Source organism: Chenopodium album, chromosome 10 (genome assembly GCF_948465745.1).
Source record: "Chenopodium album chromosome 10, dcCheAlbu1.1, whole genome shotgun sequence".
Classification (NCBI taxonomy): Eukaryota; Viridiplantae; Streptophyta; class Magnoliopsida; order Caryophyllales; family Amaranthaceae; genus Chenopodium; species Chenopodium album.
This window is the reverse complement of record NC_137843.1, coordinates 45,959,947-45,983,097: the sequence shown is the minus strand read 5'-3', so window position 1 is coordinate 45,983,097 and position 23,151 is coordinate 45,959,947. Positions and strand designations below refer to the sequence as shown.

Below are 23,151 nucleotides of genomic sequence, written 5' to 3'. Positions count from 1 at the left end.
GCTAACAAGCCCCTTTAATTGAACTAAGCACTTACCCTTTGTGCATTAGTCCGAATTTACGACTAAGTGTCGTAGACAATTGAGCACACGAACTATCACCCTTGCTAGTATGCCCGATCACATACTTGGCACCCTCGTGCCTTGGTTTTCCTCACACTCTCTAACTGTTTGAAGGAAAGAATTTAGTTGCAAGAGAACACAAGTGCTTTTGAAATGCTTTTTGTGTTGCTCTAAACTTGAATGTACAAATGAGCCTTGGAGCCTATTTATAGTGCTTCATCCTACATACAAGCTGCATCTAAAATATTCCTAACCTCCTCAAATGGAGGGTTCTAGACTATAAGTATCTAGAGAGTTCGCACCTCCTTCGGAATTACATACATGGAGGTTTCTACACACATCTAAGCCTAGAATTGGGGATGGCAATATTAAGTGGATATCCGCTAACCCGCTCTACCCGCTTTAAATAAATGGACAAAAACACGAATTATGATGACAAGCGGGCCGGGTGACGGATGAAGCGGATGATGGATCGGATCGGATGTGAATGATATTTTTTTCACCCGCTAACCATCCACCCACTCGTTTAACACATATTAAATTTTTAATCTAAGAATTTTAATAATAGAATATGAAATGTGCAAGTAAATTACTTGTACTTTTTTGTTGCAAATTAATTTTTCAAACAATATGTTGTTATTGTTTCCTTTTTATTAATAAAATAAAAAAATATTATATAAATAACCGAAAATTAAAGTTTATGTGAGTTTTTTTTCACTTTAATAATCATCCATTTGTCATCCGCTCCACCCGTTTCATTAGCGGATGATGGACGGACGGATATGGATGATGGGTGAAGCGGATAACGGATGGATGTGGATGGAGCTATTAGAATAATGGATGGATGCGGGTGAAGCTCCACCCGATCCAAATCCGATCCATTGCATCTCTACCTAGAATGCTAAAGACTAGCCTAGAACATTCTAAAACTTTACAAGAGTTATATATGTACATATGTAGAAGAACCTAGAAGACTCCTACTATGTACTTGACCTTTCTTGATTATTCTAGAGTCATCAACTCTAGAATAGTCTCCCAAAGAACCTTGTAGATAGCTCCGAAATCTTCTAGAACCTTCCCGCGTTTTCCAGACTACCTGCTGCCAAAACTTATACTTCGAGACCTCATCTCGGAAAACTGACATCACCGTGGTCTTCCATGGCCCAAAATACGGTGGACCTTCAAATTTGGGCCCATTTGGACTTCGTTTGATCCTCCAAATGGCCCATTATTGTGTTATTGTCACTTTGGTGTTCACTAGGATTTTACTACCTAGGCTAAATAAGCTCTATAGGGGGAAGTGCTCACCAAGGGCAAGCCCCATAGTGACACAAATTACGCTCTATTTGGCAAGGAAGATGACCCATGACAACTCGCTCCCTATAGAGCTTTATTTTGTTATGGCTAAAACATACTAGTGAACACCCAACTGACAGTAACACAATAATGGGCTCTCGAGCCCGATTCTTGAACCCAACCTTGGTCGTATGGCCATGAATTATCCATTAGGGTCCTAATAAGTCCCCTCAATAAATATCAAAGGTTGTTATGGAGTTTTGCTCATCCAAACACTCCGAGTTTCTTTTGGTGCACGCACGCACTAGCCATAGGCGGCCCAAGGCCAAGCTGACCAAGTCTTTGCTAGCACCATGGCCTAAGCACTTGGGAGTTATCCCTAATAACCTCACAAGTCTTAGACATGGTAGTGAGATATTATAGCCTCACTTCTCGAACCAAGCATGCACTTGCTGGCCTAGGCAAGTGGGATCCCAAAGGCCTTGCGCGCCTATGCGGGGTGGTCGATGGCCTAGCTTAGGTCGACTAAAAGTGACTGTGACAGTATGCTACATCATTTTATAATAAATAAAAAAATGCATAAAAATATTAAACAAATCAATATATGTGTATTGGGTGGAGTGAAAGAGCTATGTAGTTTGGTTTAGCTACAACCTATGTAGCTCCACAATGGCTAGCATGTAGCTCTACATTATTTAGAAATTGCAAGCAGTTCCTTTTATGCAATCATTGTGGATGCTCTTAAATAACAAGTTGTTGATTTATTTATAATTTTTTTTATTTGATATTTTTATCAATTTGCCATTTGAAATGTTTATCAATGTGATAAACTTATACTTACTCCTTTCTTTTAGATACTACCTTTGTTACATATTAGTTGCAACTTTGGATTATTTTATATCTCACAAATAATACCCCAAAGTTGCAACTAATATTTAACGGGGGTAGTACATTATTTTTGAATTCATAAACTCCTAAACAATTTCTTGAGCCGAGAAAGAGTGAAAAATATATCATTTTTGAATTCATAAACTCCTAAACAATTTCTGGAGCCGAGAAAGAGTGAAAAATTAAATATTCTTTCCACATTTTTGTTTTTAATTTAAAAAATTATGGTACATCTATATTAAAACTTTCATTTACTACGTACTCCCTACGTTCCTTATATACAAGCCTATTTCCAATTTAGAGATTCCTTAAAATTCATGATTGAAAAGTACAAATATGCATGCGGGGTTAGGGAGAGATAGAGGGAAATAAAAGGTAGTTGGTAATTAGTAAGAGATGGAGAGATAATGTGTTATAAAATGATGTCAAAAGTACAAAAAAAAAATCAAAGAAAAATAATGACAGTTCATCAAAAGGAGTGAAATATTGTCAAAAATTTTATTTTTTTAAATAAAAATAAACATCTAATTTTGAAAACCCAAAAAAGGAATACAGACTTGTTACTTTTTTTTTTTTTTAAGAAGGTAAGAAGAAATAAACATTAGGAAGCTCTCCTCACGAGGGGAATTCCTAATGTATAAAGATCATTCCTAATGTATACAGACTTGTTACTAATGGACGAAGGGAGTATAAAAAATGACTCGTCTAAAAAAAAACCCCTAGCCTTCTCTCTCGTCTCTCTCATAAACTCTAGCCTCCATTGTAAATTTTGAAGGGGCTTCCATCGGATTTCACCGGTGGAAAGCCCCAATCTTCATTTTCTTTTAAGTTTTTTGTTTCTTAGGTTACAATAATGTCTCCCTCGAAAGACAAGGTTTTTTCGATCTCCTTCGAAAGACGACAAGGTTTTATTTGTGTTTAATTTGGTCTCCGGTTGTGTGGGGCTACGATTGATTATGGCTCAGATTCGGGTTATGGAATCAGCATAAGAATTTACTTTCTCCCAAAATTGCGAAGCGACGACGAATCCACTCAAAAATTTGTATGAGACAACAAATCGAGAATGTTTATTTGGATTCTTAGCCCTTCCCTGATTAATTCTTGTTTGATTTTGTTAAATTCGTTTTCATTATTGTTAATTGTCAAATGTAGATGCCGAATGGCTTTAATTAATGAAATTTAGTGTCCTTTGGGACTTCTTTAAAAAAAATGACCCATCTAAAAAAAAGCAATTCTTGTTGTAAGCAAATAGCATAGGTTATAAAAACCCTAGCCTCTCTTTTCTCTCTTCTCTCTCTAAAATCCTAGCCTCCATGTTGAATTTTGGAGGGGCTTCCATCGATTTTATCGGTGGAAAGCCCCAATCGTTTGTTTTTGTGTATTTTTTCTATTGTTTTAGGTTTACAATAACTCTTCCTCTTTTAGGAGGAACATTTCTCCCTCGAAAGATAGGGTTTTTCTTCTTCTTTACGAGGATTTGACTCATTCAAAAGATCGGGTTTTTCTTCTCACTTTTGAGGGAGGATTTGCTTTTTTATTTCGTGGATTTCTATAGAGTTGTTTCATAGGTAAAATTTTGTGCGGGGTCGAAAAAGAAGTTAATATTTCGATTACAATCTAACGAATCAGACGGAAATTTTCTGCACTGCTTACAACAGATCGATAGACCCCCTTGCCGAAAAAAGTTGTAAATCGCAGCGATATGAAAGAGTATGAAGAATGTACGATTTGCAGCAACGATTGTAGCTTTGCTTACGGAATGTTTTTATTTGATTCAATTATTATGTATTTGTTAGATCTAAATTTCTTTGTAAATGTCGTATGACTTTATTTATGAATCAATTTTTTTTTTCAAATAAAAAAAAGCAAATAGCATAGGAAATCTTACCAAGCTAAGCTTAATTTAGTCATAAGGATTGTACTTGTACCTTCTAACCTTAAAGTTGAGGGTTCAATTTTCACTAGAGACACTTTGATGGTCGGGATTTCTTACCCTTCCCCTCAATAGTGTTTAACCCGTAAATAGGACCAAAAAAATCGTGAGAATTGACACTTAATCAAGGTTATTTTCCTTACCGTTTTAAAAAAATTTTAAAAAAAAAAAAAATAGCATAGGAAACCTTGTACAAGGAAAAAAAGCCACATAGGATCCCATTACCCGATTGAGTCGGCAAAAAAAGTCCCCTTTACCCACATTTCCCCGTCACAACATAACGGCTCTTTTTTCTAAGATCACACTCTCAACGCCTCTCCCCATTGCACTCCAGCTTTAAGGTCGGACAATTCATTTCCATTTCCATTTCCATTTCCGTTTCCGTTTCCGTTGAGAGACAACACACCCCAACAAAACTGACCGTTAAAAAACTCCATCAATTTACTGAACCTCTTCAACCTCTCCCATTTTTCTCTCTCTTCTTCACTCTACTCATCTTCTCTCCGTTCACTGCGAAACCGAGTCAGTGACTCAGTGAGTGAGTACGAGTAGGAGAGAGAAAATAATGTCTGTTGCTTATGCAGTGAGAATCCATTGCAAGAAACTCGTTAAATTGGGGGCTTATTTTCGACGAGACTTTAATTCTTCCAAATGGTATTTACCCCTTTTATTTTATTTTTCTCTGTTTTTTCTGATTTGATTGAATTGTTTTTGGTTTCTGAAGTGTTGGGTTTTTGGGTGATTACAGTAAGACATGGGCTCGGATGACGACGGCTCGAATTAAGCTGTTGCGGAATAAGAGAGAGACGGTGGTTCGCCAAATGAGACGGGATGTTGCGTTGCTTCTTCAATCGGGTCAGGATGCTACTGCTCGAATTCGGGTAATTTTTCACCATTTTTGAATTTCTATTTCTAAAAATTTTGGTGGGTTTATTTTGGGTTGCGAATTTGATGAGTTTTGTTCTTGATTATTAGTGTTAATTAGAAATTTTCTATTTATGGAATTGGTTTGTTTGAAATGAGAGGTTTGAGCCTTGATTAGCTTTGTACTTCCCCCGTTGCTTTTTTGTTGGACACATTTTGACCTTAACACTATTTTCATGATTTACTCCGACTTTGTTTCGTGATTTATAATTATAAATATATTCATTAAGGGTACTGTTTGATTCGTTTCAATTTATATTTTCCTAATATTAACTTGTTAAGTTATTGTAATTTTTATCAATTAATAACATTAGACATTGATAATATGGCTTTACTTTCATCATTTTGTATTTTTCTCTCTTTCCTAGCTAATTTCATCCTTACATTTTCTCATTGTATTGCTCCCCAAAACATAGCAAAAGCACACCAAAAGTCAATAAAGAAGCTTCTCAAAGAAGTTTTAGATATTGGGTTGAAAATTACACAAGATACCATCTTTAATGGGCTTCTCCACATAAGAAGAAACTCATAGCCTAATGGACATTAAGCAATTCGAACAACTGGAGGGATTCAAATACAATGCAAAGGAAAAGTATGTGTGCAAATTCAAGATGATCTTATATTGCCTTAAGCCGGCTCCAATACAATGGTATCTTAAGTTTGACTCCTTTGTGGGTGTGTGTGTGTGTTGGGGGGTGGGGGGGCAAAGGCTATAAGTAGATCTTTTGTGATCACTTTGTCTCCTTTAAGAAATAATCTGGCAAAGATTTTATCATTATGCTACAAATGTTGGTAACATGCTAAAAAGGGTTAAACTAATTTTTGGTCAGGTACCCAAGTCATTTTATAATATATATTAAAAATGAGCTTTTATAAATATTAAAATTATGTGATGAAATATAAATATAGATGAAATTAATTAGTTGCATGTACTATAGTACTCATATTATTTGAAATATATTTTTCCAATCACTATTGAACATCAATACATATTTGGAGATACATATATAAAATAATAGCTATAGGTTTTATTTTATGTATGAGCAAATAAAAGAAATTAGATTATTTTTTGTTATTATAGCTATAAGTAGATCTTTTGTGATCGCTTTGTCTCCTTTAAGAAATAATCTGGCAAAGATTTTATCATTATGCTACAAATGTTGGTAACATGCTAAAAAGGGTTAAACTAATTTTTGGCCCGGGCGATGCCCAAGTCATTATATAATATATATTAAAAATGAGCTTTTATACAGATTAAAATTATGTGATGAAATATAAATATAGATGAAATTAATTAGTTGCATATACTATAGTACTCGTATTATTTGAAATATATTTTTCCAATCACCATTGAACATCAATACATATTTGGAGATACATATATAAAAAATAGCTATAGGTTTTATTTTTATGTATGAGCAAATAAAAGAAATTAAATTTTTTTTGGTTATTATAGCTTGTTGGATATTTAAACATTAATCTTCAAGTTTATGAATATGGTTAAGTGTTTTTAACAAATCATTGTAAACATAAGATGTGTTATTGAAATAGTGGTTAAAGTTAAAGTATAATGAGCATGAGGTCATGGGTTTGAACATTAATGTTAACAATTCATCATTTTTATTTGATGAATAACACTAATCATATGACGAAACTCAGGCTAGCAAATAGTATTTTAGAGCATTTTAGGCAAGCGGATCAATCATGATTCATGATTATAAGGGTTCAATGTTGTGGGTGTCACACAAAACATATGTTCACAAAAAGCATATGTTTAGAAGGTTTGGAGTATGCAAACCAATGAATTCTCCTTTTGCTTTGCATCATAGGCTGAGTTTCAGCCAAAGTTCTATGGAAGAGAAAAAGCACCTTGCATATCCCATATTCTTTAGTCATGGGTAGTTTGATGGTTTGCACTGTGTCAGATATAGCTTGTGTGTAGTTAGTTGTTTGCTGTTGGGATAGAGCATTGGAATACTACGAAATGCATTATGAGATATCTACAAGGTATTAGCATTGGAATACTACGAAATGCATTATTTTGGTTCTAACTTGTTGGGTGATATTACTTGGCTCCTCTTTTTTCAACCTATCTTTAAACTACTCAACAAAAAATTAAAATATTATAGAAGGGTGCTTTCAAGATTGAAAAAAACTCAAAGTTCCTTTTAAGCTTCAGGGGATCTCCGCTCGCAATGTAGAAAGAGTAGTCAAGGAAGTCTACTTCGGGTTATTTGATCACTTTTGCAGGAGATTATAGATTTGTGTGGCATTATCCATTATTCAATCAGAGTTCAAAGAGAGGCATGTAAGAAATTATTATGGATGAAGTGATCGACTTAGGTTTACATAAAAGAGATGTGTGATGCATAATAGGGATCTCCGCTCGCAATGTAGAAAGAGTAGTCAAGGAAGTCTACTTCGGGTTATTTGATCACTTTTGCAGGAGATTATAGATTTGTGTGGCATTATCCATTATTCAATCAGAGTTCAAAGAGAGGCATGTAAGAAATTATTATGGATGAAGTGATCGACTTAGGTTTACATAAAAGAGATGTGTGATGCATAATGATAGTCAAATTGCTATTCATCTTGCTAAGAATTTTTCCATTTATGCAAAGCCAAAACACATTGATGTGAGCTATATTGGATACAAGATGTTCTTGATGCTAAGTTTCTTGAGCTTGAGTAAATCCATACCGATGATAATTACTCGGACATGATGAAAAAAGCACCGCCAAGAGGCAAGTTTTAGACTTGTTATTCGATTGTCGGAGTGGAAACGACCTCTATTTATTTGGGAGGGGAAGATTTGTTAGGATATGGGTCCATTCCTATAAGAAGAAACTCATATTCCTTAATGTTATTTTTGGGACAAGTTGTGTAAATTTCAGCTTAAGTTCTGACTTTTGGTGTGCAGTTTTCATATACTAGGGGAGCACCAAAAGTCGTAGAGGTGTGTCTAAATTGAGGAGAAAAGAGAGGGAGAAAATCAGTGAGACCAGATAATAAAATACAGATTTTTAGTGTAGCCATTTCATGTTTTTCAAAGAGCAGTCTCACGAATCACCTCCAATTGTAGCTCATCCGTAGTCCGATGTTGCTCAAATGTTGACAACTTGTGTGGGACACCAAGGATTTCATCTTCACCATTATATTTGTTGTTTGTTGCGAGTAATTGTGAGATATTGCTCCTATACCACCCTGTTTCTTGTGGCAAATCTTAATTATTACCTTCGCAGAGTAGTTCTTAATTGCTGTTGTACCTTCTGTCTAACATTCTTTTTTTTTTTTACAAAAAAAAAAAAAAAAAATAAAAATAAAAAAATAAGAGCAATTGGGTGGAATCCCTCATCATGCTGTGGTTTTTACTTACTTTTATAGGGGCTTTCCACATAAACATAGTGTGTCATTTGCTTGATTGTTTACGCTTGTTCAATTGCTATATTGTTGCATTTTATACGTTGATATTGTTGGTGTATTAATCTTAGAGAACATAATATATTGCTTGTATTGGAGTGACGTTATACTTGCTGGTAATTCCCCTCTATGTTGCAGTATCAAAGAAACAGAGGAAGTAATTTTCTGCACATTAGATACAATATTTGATCATTGCCTCAATGTCTTGAACAAGGCAGAGTGACAGCCCTTTGACCATTACCTCAAAGTACTGGACTGCTTCATAGTACAATTTATTTATAGCTTCCCAATCTGAAGCTATAAAAAATTGCAACAATCTTTTAGCCATACTCTCTATATTTGCAAAAACATTGATAGTATTACTCTTCAGCAGCAAAATGAGAGTTATTGAGTAGCTTATTGACGCATTCAACTTAGGGCAGTGTAATAGTAGAAGCATTGCCATTGCTTTATATGAACTCTTTAACTACATAGAGTATTTAACTTTTTGTGGGAATAATTGCCTAACTGCACTTTCCTCCATAAACTTGTTATATGTATGTGTTTGCACTGGGTCAGTTGCAGGTTTATCTGAAGCATGAACTGTTGAGTAGCTGAAGGGTCTTTATCTTCTGCTGTAGGTTGAACATGTCATCCGGGAGCAGAATATGATGGCTGCAAATGAGATTCTTGAGCTCTTCTGTGAAAGGCTAGTTACAAGACTTTCTATAGTTGCAAAGCAGAGGTGCGATCTTATTCCCAAATTTTAACCTGTGTTATTGTTAAAAATAAATAGACATTCTCAATTATTTTTTTTGTTTTTACTTGTAGGGACTGCCCTTCGGACTTGAAGGAAGCCATCTCTAGTTTAATATTTGCAGGACCAAGATGCTCAGACATTCCAGAACTTCTAGCAATACGGGATATATTTCAGAAAAAATATGGAAAAGATTTTGTAGATGCAGCTACAGACTTGCGACCTGACAGTGGTGTAAATCGTTTGGTATATGATTTTGCTGGAATTCTTTTTGTTGCTTTGGATAAAATGTGTTAAGTAACAAAATTGTACGCCTAAGTCTTTAGTTAATATGAGACTACTCGATAACAATGACTTTGTTTCATTAATATTTTGTTGCAGTTACAATTGCATATCATGCCCATCAGTTTCTTATTTCAATGATGGTGGTGAATTTTCCATAATTACCTTTGAGAATGATCATCCCTAAAATATGTTGTACTGATTTGTACTGCTGTATTTTAATTTTTTTTTTTTTAGTCCTTTTAAGTATTTGATGCATATATGTTTGATCTCTTCATTTGCAGCTAATTGAAAAGCTCTCTGCTTTAAACCCTCCTGGAGAATTAAAGCTCAAGGTCATGAAGGAAATAGCGAAGGAGTACCAGGTTGAATGGGATACAACTGAGACAGAGACAGAGCTTCTCAAGCCTCCAGAGGAGCGCATTGTATGTTTGTCTTTGTCATTCGACTTTTTAATTCTCTGCTGTCGTCTTCCACACTTAAATTTCTTCGTTGGTACAAATTAGTGCATGATAAAATGCTTTCTGCTCTTATTTTTGGATTAACAGAACCAGATGGACTGGGTACATTTTGAATTTTCTAAAGGCTAATATATGTAAGTTAGCTCATGGTACAAAAACATAGAATCAGAGACTGTTGATTTTCTGAATTAACAAACCATGTTGTAGTGATTCAAGGTCAAAATCTTTTGCTTCTTAGATTCATTCAACAGCTCAAGCGAGATCCATTAGACAGCTAATGAAAGGAAGTAATACCTAATAATCAGATAATTACTGACTTAAACAGCAAGAAAGGTTACTTTAGCCTTTTCCTTAGTTGATTTGCTGCTAGTGAGATGAAATCAGTGTGCTAATTGTATGTGTTAGCAGCAGCTAGCTTCAACTTGTAGTTTTCAATTTGATTGGGTACATTTTGAATTTTCTAAAGGCTAATATATGTAAGTTAGCTCATGGTACAAAAACATAGAATCAGAGACTGTTGATTTTCTGAATTAACAAACCATGTTGTAGTGATTCAAGGTCAAAATCTTTTGCTTCTTAGATTCATTCAACAGCTCAAGCGAGATCCATTAGACAGCTAATGAAAGGAAGTAATACCTAATAATCAGATAATTACTGACTTAAACAGCAAGAAAGGTTACTTTAGCCTTTTCCTTAGTTGATTTGCTGCTAGTGAGATGAAATCAGTGTGCTAATTGTATGTGTTAGCAGCAGCTAGCTTCAACTTGTAGTTTTCAATTTGATAGTGAGATGAAATCAACTGTGAATTTTTCAATTTGCTTCTTTGGTCATAGCTACCGGAATCCAGGTAAGGTTTGTTCCTTCCAAGTTACACTTGTATTATTATTATTATTATGATTGTAATTATACAAGAATGATAGGATAATTTTGCATGGGACAAACTGCCCTCTTGAGAACATAGCGTGCCTTCAAAGATGGCATCCATTTTTTTACTGGCACTGTGCTTGGATTTTCCTAGGCAATAAATCAGGTCAAGCAATGTTCTGGCTTGTAAATGACAACTTCTTTTCAGCTTCCTGAGCCAATGTAGCTTGTCTAGCTGCCAAGCTTTTTTGGCTTCCATATCATTGATATTCTGTCAGCCTTCAAAACCAATTATCTTAATTCCGAACTTTCATGTGGAGATCCGTAGAGAATTTTTTTAAGCTTTGAGCTGCTATCACATTGAGCTTATATATTTTTTTAAAAAACACAAGGGGCTTATATATTAATATCACTGATTAGGCTCCGGTTTTTTTTTTTTTTTTTTTTTTTTTCTCTCTACTGTGATTCTGGCTACTTCAATCTATCCCATGGCTATTGGAATTTTGGGCCTCAAGTTCTTTCTTTTTTTCCTTTAGGTTGGAGTTACTCATATCTTAATTAAAATACTTGTTTTAACAATTTTGAAATAAATTAAAAATTCTTAACAATTAATGTTGATAAAAAGTCTTTTCAATTCTTTGCTGGATAGCTGCTATACATGCTAACTTAAATTAGCAATGTATATAATTTCATATTCTGGGTCCTTTAGTTACTGTTAATTTACACCCTTATGTGAAAAACATATCCAACTTGAACTTTGTCAGGAAGCATTCGACATGGATCAAGAAAGGAAAATAGGGAATGGTTTCCCCAGAAGTTAATATGCAGCTATCTTGATTCATCTTTCTAAATTGTTTTGTTTACAAGTTTATGTTCTTTCGCTGATTAGGAGGGACCACGAAAATTTGTTAGTGCTGGAAGCCTGCCATTGAATTCTGGAAGAGCACCTCCATCTGCTGAAGCTCAGAAGCCTACGACCAGGTCTGTGAGCTTCCAAGTACAAATTATCAATGCTTGTTTAGCTGAATTATATACAATCAGGTCCGTAAACCTTAATCTCTTTCTGGCCTTATTTTAGATTATCAAGTGGCGGTGGTAATGAGATGGGTAGTGCAAACTATCAAGATGCAGCATCAGCAGCAAAAGCAGCTGCTGATTCTGCAAAAGACGCTGTTGCTGCTGCCCAAGCTGCTGCCCAACTAGCTCAAACATCTTATGATATCAACACAAGAAGTAATCAGTCACCACCACATCATGTGAACGAAGAGGGTAATTTGGGAACCCAAAGAAGGGAATACAGATCTTTCAGTTTAGGAGGAGCTGCAAATTATTGCTACAGCAACACTGACATGAACTCAGACAATATGGATTTTAACGTTGCAAGACGGCACAGCTACAACGTTCGCCGTACACATACTGATATTAAATTTGATGAATCGGATTGTGATGAAGATATCGAGATGGAACAACAGCCTCCCAGTGGCATGCATGGTAAACCTGGGACTCCTTCTATTCATCCCAAGTTGCCGGACTATGATGCTCTCAGTGCTCGTTTTGAAGCTCTAAAATATTGCAAAACATAAAATCCATTACATGAGGCAGTAGCCAGAAAGGGTTTGACATTATATAAATCTTAATGTTTTGTTACATGTATACATATATAGCTAAAGTGATTCTTTTCAAACAATATTCATTTTGGTCAATTTAATTATATTGTGATGCATCAATGCGGATTACTGTGATTGTAGAAGATTAAAGTTCTATTTATGGCTATATTTAGAAGGTATATATGGTCTAGTCGTTCCTTGAGGAGATAATTGAATTGATAGGCATACATGTTTCCTATTTGTTTCCTTTTTTTTTTTTTAAATAATCCCACCTTTGCCCGGTTTGTTATTAATAATCACACCTTTTGATTATTATTTAATAATCCCACCTTTATAGTGCATCTTCTTCTATTGGTCCCTTATGACCTGTAACTTGTATATTAGGTAAACTCTTTTTTCTTTTTATTTAACTAAGACATGTCACTAAGTAATTAGTCAAAAAAAAAATTAAAAAAAAAAAAAAAACCTAAATAAAATTGAAAAAAAAAAAAAAAACAGTTCATCCCAACAGCCCCCAACCACCGCAACACCCACTCCTCCGGCAGCCCCCTTTCCCTTAAAAACCACCTCGATTTCCACCCACGAATACCACCCTCTATCCTTTTTCCCACCTCGAAAACCATCCACCTTCCCATCCCCGACGTCGAACAGCTTCAGATGAATGAGAGTAGATTGAACATGGATTCGGTTAACGCAATCGTTGAAATCGCCATTAATGGAGCTCAAAAAACTCAATTGAAATCGTAATTTGAGTTGAAATTCAAAGATTCTTCTACTAATTTTCAGATTTTCGGGCTTTATGCCTATATGAAATATATATACTTTTTTTTTTTTTGTTTTGAAGCAATGAAATATATATAGTAGTACAATGAAATAATTGAAATTGGGTAGATCTAAGAGTTTAAATCTGGGTGAAAACAAATGAAGAACAACAATAAAAAAAAGTAAAAAAAAAAAAAAAAAAAAAATCTAAAATGGAACTTTATAGTTTTTTGATTCAAAATTTTAGTATGAATCTAATTTTATTAAGGGAAAGGGGGGTTGATTTTCGCTGAGTGGTGATGGGGATGGGGTTCCGGCGATGTGGGTGGGGATGAGGGGCTGCCGGGAGGATTGGGGGTGGTGGCGTGGGGTATATTTGTGGACTGGTTTTCTATTTTTATTTTTGTAGTTTTTTTAATTTAATTTTTATTTTTTTAAGAAATTCAACTAATCACAAAGTAATACATAGCATCTTAACCTAATAAAATAGGTTACCAACAGGTTAGGGACCAATAAAAGAAGATGCCCTATAAAGGTGGGATTATTAGAATCAATTTTTCCTTTTTTTTTATCTATCAAACTATTTTTTTTCTTTCTACATCCGTTTTTTTTAGTTAACACATTTTGACTTTAGTATTATTCACACATTTTTGTTTGACCATATTTAGTGGATAGTGAAAAATGTAGTCATGTACGATCTTATTAGATTTGTCGTGATATATATTTTCAAAATATAAACTTTTTATAATGTTTGCTTGTCAATAATTAAAAGGAAAAATTGGCCGCAACAACACCAACTATGATAAAGGTGCGTGTAGCAGCACAACCTTTTAAGGGTGCGGTTTACAGCACAAACTATGTAATTGGGTGCACATATTAGCATAAATGACACTAATGAACTAAGGTTGCATGGAAAAAAGTGGAATCTTTATTATTTTATATAATTGTTTAAACATTATTTAAACATATATGATTTTCCATCATGCGTAACTAAATTAGCCTTACCTTTTATTTATTTTTTTCATTTAAGCATTTCTTGACCTCCACCATTATATTAAGCGGATTCCTTAAAAAAAAAAATTGTGCTATTATTTTCCTTTGTTCGCTTCTCCAATTACTATTTCTAATGTCGATCTCACATGATTGACTTAGTTTCCTATCCCTTTCCACCTAGTTAAATACTAAATTGATAAATAAAATAAAAAATAAAAAATAAAACCATTTAAATACCTTTATTCTACAAGATTTCAGGATACATAGGTAACTTTCTAAATACTAATATCAAAACCCACAAAGTGATTTCAAATACTTAATTCAAAAAATAATTTTAGAGTTGGATTTTAGGATATGTCAAATTGATTTTTTTTGTTTTTGATGTACAACACTTAAATTGTGGAGGTTAAGAGAGAATTAATTTAAAGGGAAAAAATTAATTATAATGGAAGAGGAAACTAAATCAATCATCACATGAGATGTAAAAAAAGTAATTGAAGAAACAAACGATAGAAAATAATGGCGAAAACTTTTTGAAATTAATCAAAAATATTTTTAAACAAAAAGGCATTAAAAATATTTAAGATTTCACTTTTAGAAGAAATCTACATTTTGCCAATGTCATTTATGTTGTTATGTGCACCCAAGCGCATAGTTTGTGATGTTGAGTGCACCCTTGAAAGGTTGTGCTGCTACACGCACCTTTGTCATAGTTGGTGTTGTTGCGGCCAATTTTTCCTAATTAAAAATATTAATGGTTGGATTAACGTAACTAGATAAACATATCAACTAAAGAAACAGAGAAGCTATATTGCTAAGAGTAGGGTATGGGTCATGAGTGTCGTATCCGAGTAAGGGAATCCGCCATTGAGATACGGTCAAAAGATTGAATGGAATTATTTTTCTAAACATATATTTTAACTGAACTAAGAAGTTTAATTTTATAGAAGGATTTATACCCATCAACCGAACTAAGTTGTTCCCTGTGAAGAGATGGAACTATGGAAGGCAGGAAGAAAATTATGTCCATAAATTTTTATCTAAGTTGTTCTCATTTAAAAGGTGAAAGATGAGAAGGAACAAAAAAAAAAAGAAAAATTGCGCGGAATAATCCGATTTTTGCCTCATTCGTCCAAAATAATCCCATCTTTCGATTATTTTTTAGTAATCCGACCCTTATACTCAATCCGCTGCCAATGATCCCAAGTGACTTAAGACCGGCTAAACAGGTTACCATTTGTGACATGAGATTGTTTGCATACGTGTCACCACGTGGTTGGTCAATTTAAACAAAATAAAGAAAAATTAATAAAAAATAATAATAATAAATATTGTTAAAAAAAACAAGAAAATACAAGTTTATCAATATGATAAACAAAAATTGTTTATCAAATGGCAAAATTGCAAATAAATCAACAACTTTTTACTTCCTCCGTTTCTTTTTAGTTGACACGTTTCTTTAGTCACGTTTGTCAATGCATGATTTCAACCGTTAATATCATTAATTATCGATAAGTAAATATTATAAAAAGTTGATATTTTGAAAATATATACCGTGACGAATCTAAGACCCCACATGATTATATTTTTCATTACGTATAAATTACAAAAACATGGTCAAAGGGAAGTATGTGAATAGTGTTAAAGTCAAAACGTGTCAACTAATAAAAAACGGGTAGTATTAAATATGAGTCCCACTGTTGTTGATATATTTACGAAAATGGCATGATGACTGGACATTTATGTTGTTTTATTTACCATTTTGCCATTTGATAAACAAATTGATTAACTGGGGCTACGACCACCCTCCCCGACCGGCCACCACCGAACCACCTCTGTAAATTCGGAATTGCTGAGCCACCATGTTTGTGTTCTTTAGCTAATTTCATTCACTATATTTTTTATTGTCTACATCTAATAATTTTAATATCTTGTACTTTGTTTTTACTTTGTTTCTGGTGTGCTGAATGCACATACCAAATCATATTCGAATTTTGTTTTCTGGGTTCTAGAAATTCATATACCATTTGCCCCAAGCTTGTTTTCTCACTCCTCTGTAAATTGGGTCTTTGTTGTTTTCTCTCTTTCGTTTGTCGATGATTTGGGGTGGGTATTGAGTTAACCCACAAAGGGATTGAGAATGTTAGAATATAATGTTAATTATATTCTGTTTTATTGTATATATCTATATTTGCCATGTATTTATCTTGTGCATATTAATAGGAAGTATAGCTGTAGATTAGCTCCTTTAGCTCCCTAATCTAAGGCTTAATTATAGGCCTAACTCTGACTTGTACGCTTGTATATATTCTGCCAATTTCTAATGAAAGGCAAGCAATTACATTCCATCATCTTTCATGGTATCAGATTAAGGTTTCGACCTTGGCTTCAACCTCCCTAACAAACGCCCACCTTTCCTATCTTCCGCTGCTACTCATGTCTTCCGATTCCTCAAAATTTCACCCCGCTCTCACCATCACCAATGTCAAATCTCTCATTCCCGTAACATTGGATGATTAGAGCATGTATCATTCTTGGGCTACCTTATTCAAGGTACTTGTTAGGGTCCATGATTTATATCATCACATCATTCCTCCTACGGAGGCAACGGAGATTGCCGCCTATCAAGCCACCAAGGCTGTTGATCCGACTCTATGGAAGCATCTTGATGCTGCGGTTTTGAACTGGATTTATGGAAACATATCCCCCGGTCTCCTTAATGCTATTCTCCTCAAAGACGACATCGCGCAAGGGGCTTGGGCTTGTCTTGAATCGATGCTTCAAGACAACAAAGCCTCTCGTGCCACCCACCTTGAGGAGAAACTTGCCGACCTCGACTTCGAGAATTTTTCCTCCATTGATGCCTACTGCAATCATATAAAATCTCTCGCTGATCACCTCGCTGATGTTGATGCCCCCCTCTCCGAATGTCGCTTGGTCCCCAAGCTCACCGCTGATTTACCAGAAGCCTATGCCGACACGGTGGACATAATCCATAACCAAGAACCTCTGCCTTCATTCGAAAGCTGTCGTTCTCGCCTTAAACTTGCTGAACGGACTATTTAAAACCAGATATCCAAGGAAGGTGGTTCAAGCAACCGCAACCAAGCACTCGTGACATCCACCAGTGCGAGCAACTCTGTTTCTTCTTCTTCAACTCGCTCTGCTTCAAAAGTGGGAAAGCAAAAGAAGTCCAATTCTTCTAAAGGTTCTAGGAAGGGCCGAAATCAACCCAATTCTCCTCTTGGGGCCAGCAACAACCTCCCCTTCATGGCCCACATGTTCCATTTAATTGGTAACAACAACCATGGGCCCCTTATGCTCCTTGGACAGCCAATGGCCCAACCCGCCTCCCTGCCCATATCCGGCTTCTTCATGGACGCCAAGACCTGCTGCTGCTCCATCGTCTGGGCCTCGTCAAGCTGGGCCTGGACTTTTGGGCCCACGTCCCCAGGCTTACAATGCTGTGGCTCCTACTGGCAGTTACTCTCCCATGGACATTGAAGCAGCGATGAATGCTCTTTCTAGTGGTTACTCTCAACCCGACAATAACTTTTACATGGACACCTGTGCCACCGCTCATATGACTTCCGATCAAGGTATTTTTTCCTCTTATTTTAATTCGAGCAATAAAAATGATAACATTGTTGTGGGAAGTGGACATTTAATTCCAATTGTTGGTCACGGTAGTACTACTTTACCATCACCCCACCCACCCTTTCATTTGAAAAATGTGTTACATGCTCCCAAATTAATTAAGAACTTAATATCTGTCCGAAAATTCACCACTGATAACTCAGTTTCTGTTGAATTTGACCCTTTTGGATTTTCTGTGAATGATTTACAGACGGGAGTCAAACTAATGAGATGTGACAGTGCCGGTGACCTATATCCTATCTTCTCAAATACTTAAGCCAATCCTCCAGTCAATAATTCATCTTTTACTGCTTTCTCCTCCGATCTATGGCATAACCGCATAGGACATCCCGGTGATGATGTGCTTCGATCTCTCAGTAATAGTAAATTCATTGATTGTAATAAGGCTTGTAAGAGTTTTTGTTCATCTTGTCCTCTTGGGAAAATTTCTAAGTTACCTTTTCATGATACTATGTCAAACACTTTTTTTTCCATTTGATATTATTCATAGTGATCTTTGGACTTCGCCTATTGTGAGTTCTTCTGGCCATTGTTATTATGTGCTTTTTCTTGATGATTACAGTAAATTTTTGTGGAATTTCCCTATTGCTAAGAAATCTCAAGTCAAACATCTGTTTAAATCTTTTCATAACATTATAAGCACACAGTTTAACCATAACATTAAGACATTCCAATGTGACAATGGAACAAAATATATCAATGGCACTTTTAATGAGTTTTTTTTTATCAAAATGGTATGCTATTCCGTCTCTCTTGCCCTCATACCTCCCCTCAAAATGGAAAAGCCGAGTGCCACATAAAATCAATCAACAATATCATACGGACCTTACTTGCACATGCCTCTTTACCTCTCTCTTACTTGCACACTCCTACTCTCACACCCGTACCTCTCCTGCCCTCCCATTCTATGACCACTAGAGCTCAAAATGGAATCTACAAACCCAACTCCAAATATTTTTCCAACCTAGCTTCCACGACTACCACTACCATATCTCCTTTACCCAAAGACCCGGTTAGTGCTATTCGTGACCCTAATTGGAAAGCGGCAATGTTAGATGAACTTAATGCTCTAATTGAAAATAAAACATGGGAATTGGTACCTAGGCCACCGGATGTGAATGTTATTAGATCAATGTGGATTTTTTGTCACAGAAAGAAATCTAGCGGTTCTTTTGAAAGGCATAAAGCTCGTCTTGTGGGTGATGGAAAAACTCAACAGCAGGGTGCTGATTGTGATGAGACTTTTAGTCCGCTTGTCAAACCGGCTACTATTCGTACTGTTCTTACCATTGCAATATCCAAATCTTGGCCTATTCATCAGTTAGATGTCAAGAATTCTTTCTTACATGGTTATCTCAATGAGACCGTCTACATGCATCAGCCTATGGGGTTCCGTGATAAGAGTCGACCTAATCATGTGTGTTTACTAAAGAAATCTCTTTATGCCCTCAAACAGGCTCCGCGAGCCTGGTATCAGCGTTTTGCAGATTTTGTAGCCAATTGGTTTTTCTCACAGTAAATCTGATAACTCAATGTTCATTTACAGACAGGGCTTGGATATGGCTTTCATCTTATTATATGTTGATGATATTATCCTTACAGCCTCCTCTGACAGGTTAAGAAAGCATTTCATGGCTCTTTTGAGTGGCGAGTTTGCTATGAAGGACTTGGGTCCTCTCAGTTTCTTCTTGGGGGTAGCTGTTTCCCGCAATGCTAATGGTATGTTCTTGTCTCAGACTCAATACGCCACAAAGATCATAGAAAGAGCTAGCATGGCTAATTGCAGCTCTTGTGCTACTCCGGTTGACACCAAACCCAAACTCAATGCTTCTGCAGGTTCTCCATGTGACGACCCTTCTAAGTACCGCAGTTTGGCCGGTGCTTTACAGTACCTCACTTTCACCAGACCAGACATCTCTTATGCAGTGCAACAAATTTGTCTCCATATGCATGATCCCAAGAACGAGCATATGAATGCTCTAAAGCGTATTTTACGCTACTTACAGGGTACTTTATCTTTTGGTCTTCACCTATATAAATCCTCTCTGAGTAAGCTAATTTCTTATATTGATGCTGATTGGGGAGGGTGTCCGGATACTAGACGTTCTACTTCCGGTTACTGTGTTTATCTTGGTGACAATTTGATTAGTTGGTCATCCAAAAGACAACCAACTTTATCAAAATCCAGCGCTGAGGCTGAGTACAGAGGAGTTGCTAATGTTGTTTCCGATTCTTGTTGGATCAGAAACTTATTACTTGAGCTTCATTGCCCTATTCATAAGGCTACTCTGGTTTACTGTGATAATGTGAGTGCCATGTATTTATCAGAAAATCCGGTACAACATCAACGTACCAAACATATTGAAATGGACATTCATTTTGTCAGGGAAAAAGTCGCTAAAGGCGAGGTACGTATCCTACATATTCCCTCCCGTTATCAGATAGCAGATATTTTTACCAAGGGATTACCTCGTATTTTATTTGAAGACTTTCGAGCCAGTCTCAGTGTTCGTGATGTTCCCGTTTCGACTGCGGGGTTTTATTAGAATATAATGTTAATTATATTCCGTTTTATTGTATATATCTATATTTGCCATGTATTTATCTTGTGCATATTAATAGGAAGTATAGCTGTAGATTAGCTCCTTTAGCTCCCTAATCTAAGGCTTAATTATAGGCCTAACTCTAACTTGTACGCTTGTATATATTCTGCCAATTTCTAATGAAAGGCAAGCAATTACATTCCATCATCTTTCAGAGAAGATGAGTTGAAGCTGCAAGAGTAGTTGTTGTGTCTTTTTGGGAAGTCTCCGCTTCTCCGCCATGGCGTTCTGCCATTGATGTAAGGTAAATGGAGTTCAGTAAGGTTGATTAGCTGAGTTGCATGGAAAGTGTTTGATGAGATGTCCGAGTGAAGGGAGAATTAAAGAAGGAGGTGGTTTCGATGGGTGGGCTGGGTTGGTGACCGAAATCGGGGAGGGGGGAGAGTTGGTGGCTGGAATCAGGGAGGGGAAGGTTGATGGTAGCCGAAATCGAGTAGGGGGCCGGTAGCAAGGGCTGCAGGAATATGCCTTTGGTTTTTTTTTTTTTTTAATTTTTTGTTACCAATTATAGGTTAACATGTGTCCAGTAACTTGTAATAACAAGTTAAGTTGGATGACTGGTTGGGACTATTTAAAGCAAAAGAGATATAAATGTCGGATTATGAAAAAATAATCGAAAGGTGGGATTATTTTGGACGGATGAGGCAAAGGTCGGATTATTCCGATCAATTTTTCCAAAAAAAAAAGACTAGCGACATAACGTAAAGATTAAAATAATATCCAATGAACATTAAATTTTGGTGAAAGAAGATTTTGCAAATGATGGGTAGCTATTGCAGGTGTGATGAACTCAAGCAGGCAAGACATGTTTTTTTTTTTTTTTTTGGACTAAGGGAACTAAGAAAACAACTAAAAAACAGAATAAAGCAACTCCGTACGACACGCAGCACTAGCTAGAGAGTGAGCAGAAGCCACTGAAGACCTTGGAACCTTCTGGATAAAGCAGGTGACAAAAGAAGACAGGGTCTGACGTATCTCATCAAGGATCCAGATGACCGAAATATCTGAAGGCCCAGAATCCAAAAGCAACTGAGGAATAACCATACAGTAAGTAGCCTAATCTGAATAAACCCCCGCTGATAGGCGTGCTTAAGGCCCCAAAGACAGGTTGGTTGAATACTTATCGAAATTGTGAAGTGAAATATCTGAGGAAATTAAGACCTTGAATCTCATGTCGTTGCACTTTTGCACTACTTTGGTGAAAATATTACAGGGTTTATATGGGATTTTAGCAACATATTTGAATTTGTAGCTTAGCGAAGATCAGAGCAGCCAATAATTCTTAAATAACTGCTACAACTCTACAAGTCCAAGCTAAAGCTTGAATTTTGAGTTATGTAGTGAAACCATGGCATGTATAGCGTGGCTAGAAATTGTTATATACACCCGGGTATATCGTGCTGCCAACTAATCCAAAGTTAGTTTTTGTTTTTCATTTGATAATTAAATGAATAACAATCATCAAAAAGAGAATAAAATACTCATAGATGTACCGTACACCCGGATGTACATAACAATATCTCGTGGGTAGCTCACTAGTTGGCTATGATTTTGTTGTTTACATGTAAATTAATGTGATTTTCGAACTAAAATAATAGTGAGTTTAGATTTTGGTCTAAAGTATATCTGGTTTTGTAGATAACTAATTTCGGCTTTCCTAAGAATTATTTCATTAGTTTGTGACTCTGTAGTAGAGGAAGGATTCAAAGAAAGTCGTATGTGTGCAAGGTACTTTACTGTGCCAATTTTTATTCAATTAGTATAATGTTTATTTTTTCATTTTAATTTTACAGCTATTTAACTTATAAGAAAATTGTATTCATTTTTTCATATATTAACTATTTACAGTACTTTTTTTTTTGTTTAACCACTTATATTATTATCTGATTAATTGATCTAATGATTGTGCCAAATATCTACAGACACGTGCAACAAAAATTATACGAGTAAGTTTTTTTTGGGTAATGCTATATGTAGTTCATAAGGTTTAGAATAGTATTAATTTAAATATCATGTATAAATCAGTGTTATTAATGTTATATATTTACGTGTTTTATCTATTTTCAGCTCCTTATATGTTAGAGCTACGTATAAGAGACTAGCTTAATTGTAGGTAGTCATTATTGGAACTTTAGTTGGATTCTGTCAAAATTATTGTAAAAATATACAGTACTGTACAAACTTGGTACACTTAGTAGAGTTTTTCCTTAGATTCTAAAGTCAAGTTCGAATCTTACCAAGTGCGGATACTTGGAGGTGACAATCCCCTTACTTCCAAGTATATAGCCCGCAAACGCTAGAACAAAAACCTACTATCTCCGTTTCATATTATTTGCAACGATTTGACATAAAGTAGAGAGGAAAAATGTCTAATCGTTGCAAATAATATGTAACGGAGGTAGTATTAGGGCTTGGGATTCAACCTTGTACTGACAAATTAGGTGAGCATGATAGCGTATCTTAATCCATGAATTGAATGTCCTACATGAGACCTAATTACCAATCAAATTGTGTTTTTAAAAAAACAATTACCGATCAAATCGAGAATCATTTTGGATATTTCTGATCATACTAATTTCCAAGAAAGTATAGCCTTTGTGAGAAAGGATGCAGATTTTGGCGATCGATTATTGATTTTAGCACACCTTTAAAAGAGGAATATGGA

At 35.5% G+C, this 23,151-nt stretch overlaps 2 protein-coding genes across 2 annotated transcripts in view; one reads left to right on the top strand and one right to left on the bottom strand.

The window, feature by feature from the left end:
* Positions 1 to 4,513: 4,513 nt before the first annotated feature.
* LOC145562476 (uncharacterized) lies at positions 4,514 to 12,610 on the top strand. Its single transcript, XM_081622771.1, has 7 exons — positions 4,514 to 4,831; positions 4,926 to 5,058; positions 9,142 to 9,245; positions 9,332 to 9,503; positions 9,824 to 9,964; positions 11,754 to 11,845; positions 11,943 to 12,610. Exons 1-7 carry the CDS (start codon positions 4,743 to 4,745, stop codon positions 12,445 to 12,447), a joined length of 1,236 nt encoding a protein of 411 aa, XP_081478897.1. The 5' UTR covers positions 4,514 to 4,742; the 3' UTR covers positions 12,448 to 12,610.
* LOC145562477 (protein S-acyltransferase 10-like) overlaps positions 12,320 to 23,151 on the bottom strand; it is a 23,391-nt gene continuing 12,559 nt past the window's right edge. Inside the window, exon 11 of the mRNA XM_081622773.1 lies at positions 12,320 to 12,426. Coding sequence (XP_081478899.1) covers positions 12,396 to 12,426 — 31 coding nt within the window. The 3' untranslated portion in view covers positions 12,320 to 12,395. The remainder of the gene's footprint in view (positions 12,427 to 23,151) is intronic.

Coding starts and splice junctions, on each gene's coding strand:
- LOC145562476 (XM_081622771.1), top strand. CDS start 4,743: ATGTCTGTTGCTTATGCAGTGAGAATCCATTGCAAGAAACTCGTTAAA. Junction 9,504..9,823: donor ACAGTGGTGTAAATCGTTTG/GTATATGATTTT, acceptor CTTCATTTGCAG/CTAATTGAAAAGCTCTCTGC. Junction 9,965..11,753: donor AGCCTCCAGAGGAGCGCATT/GTATGTTTGTCT, acceptor TTCGCTGATTAG/GAGGGACCACGAAAATTTGT.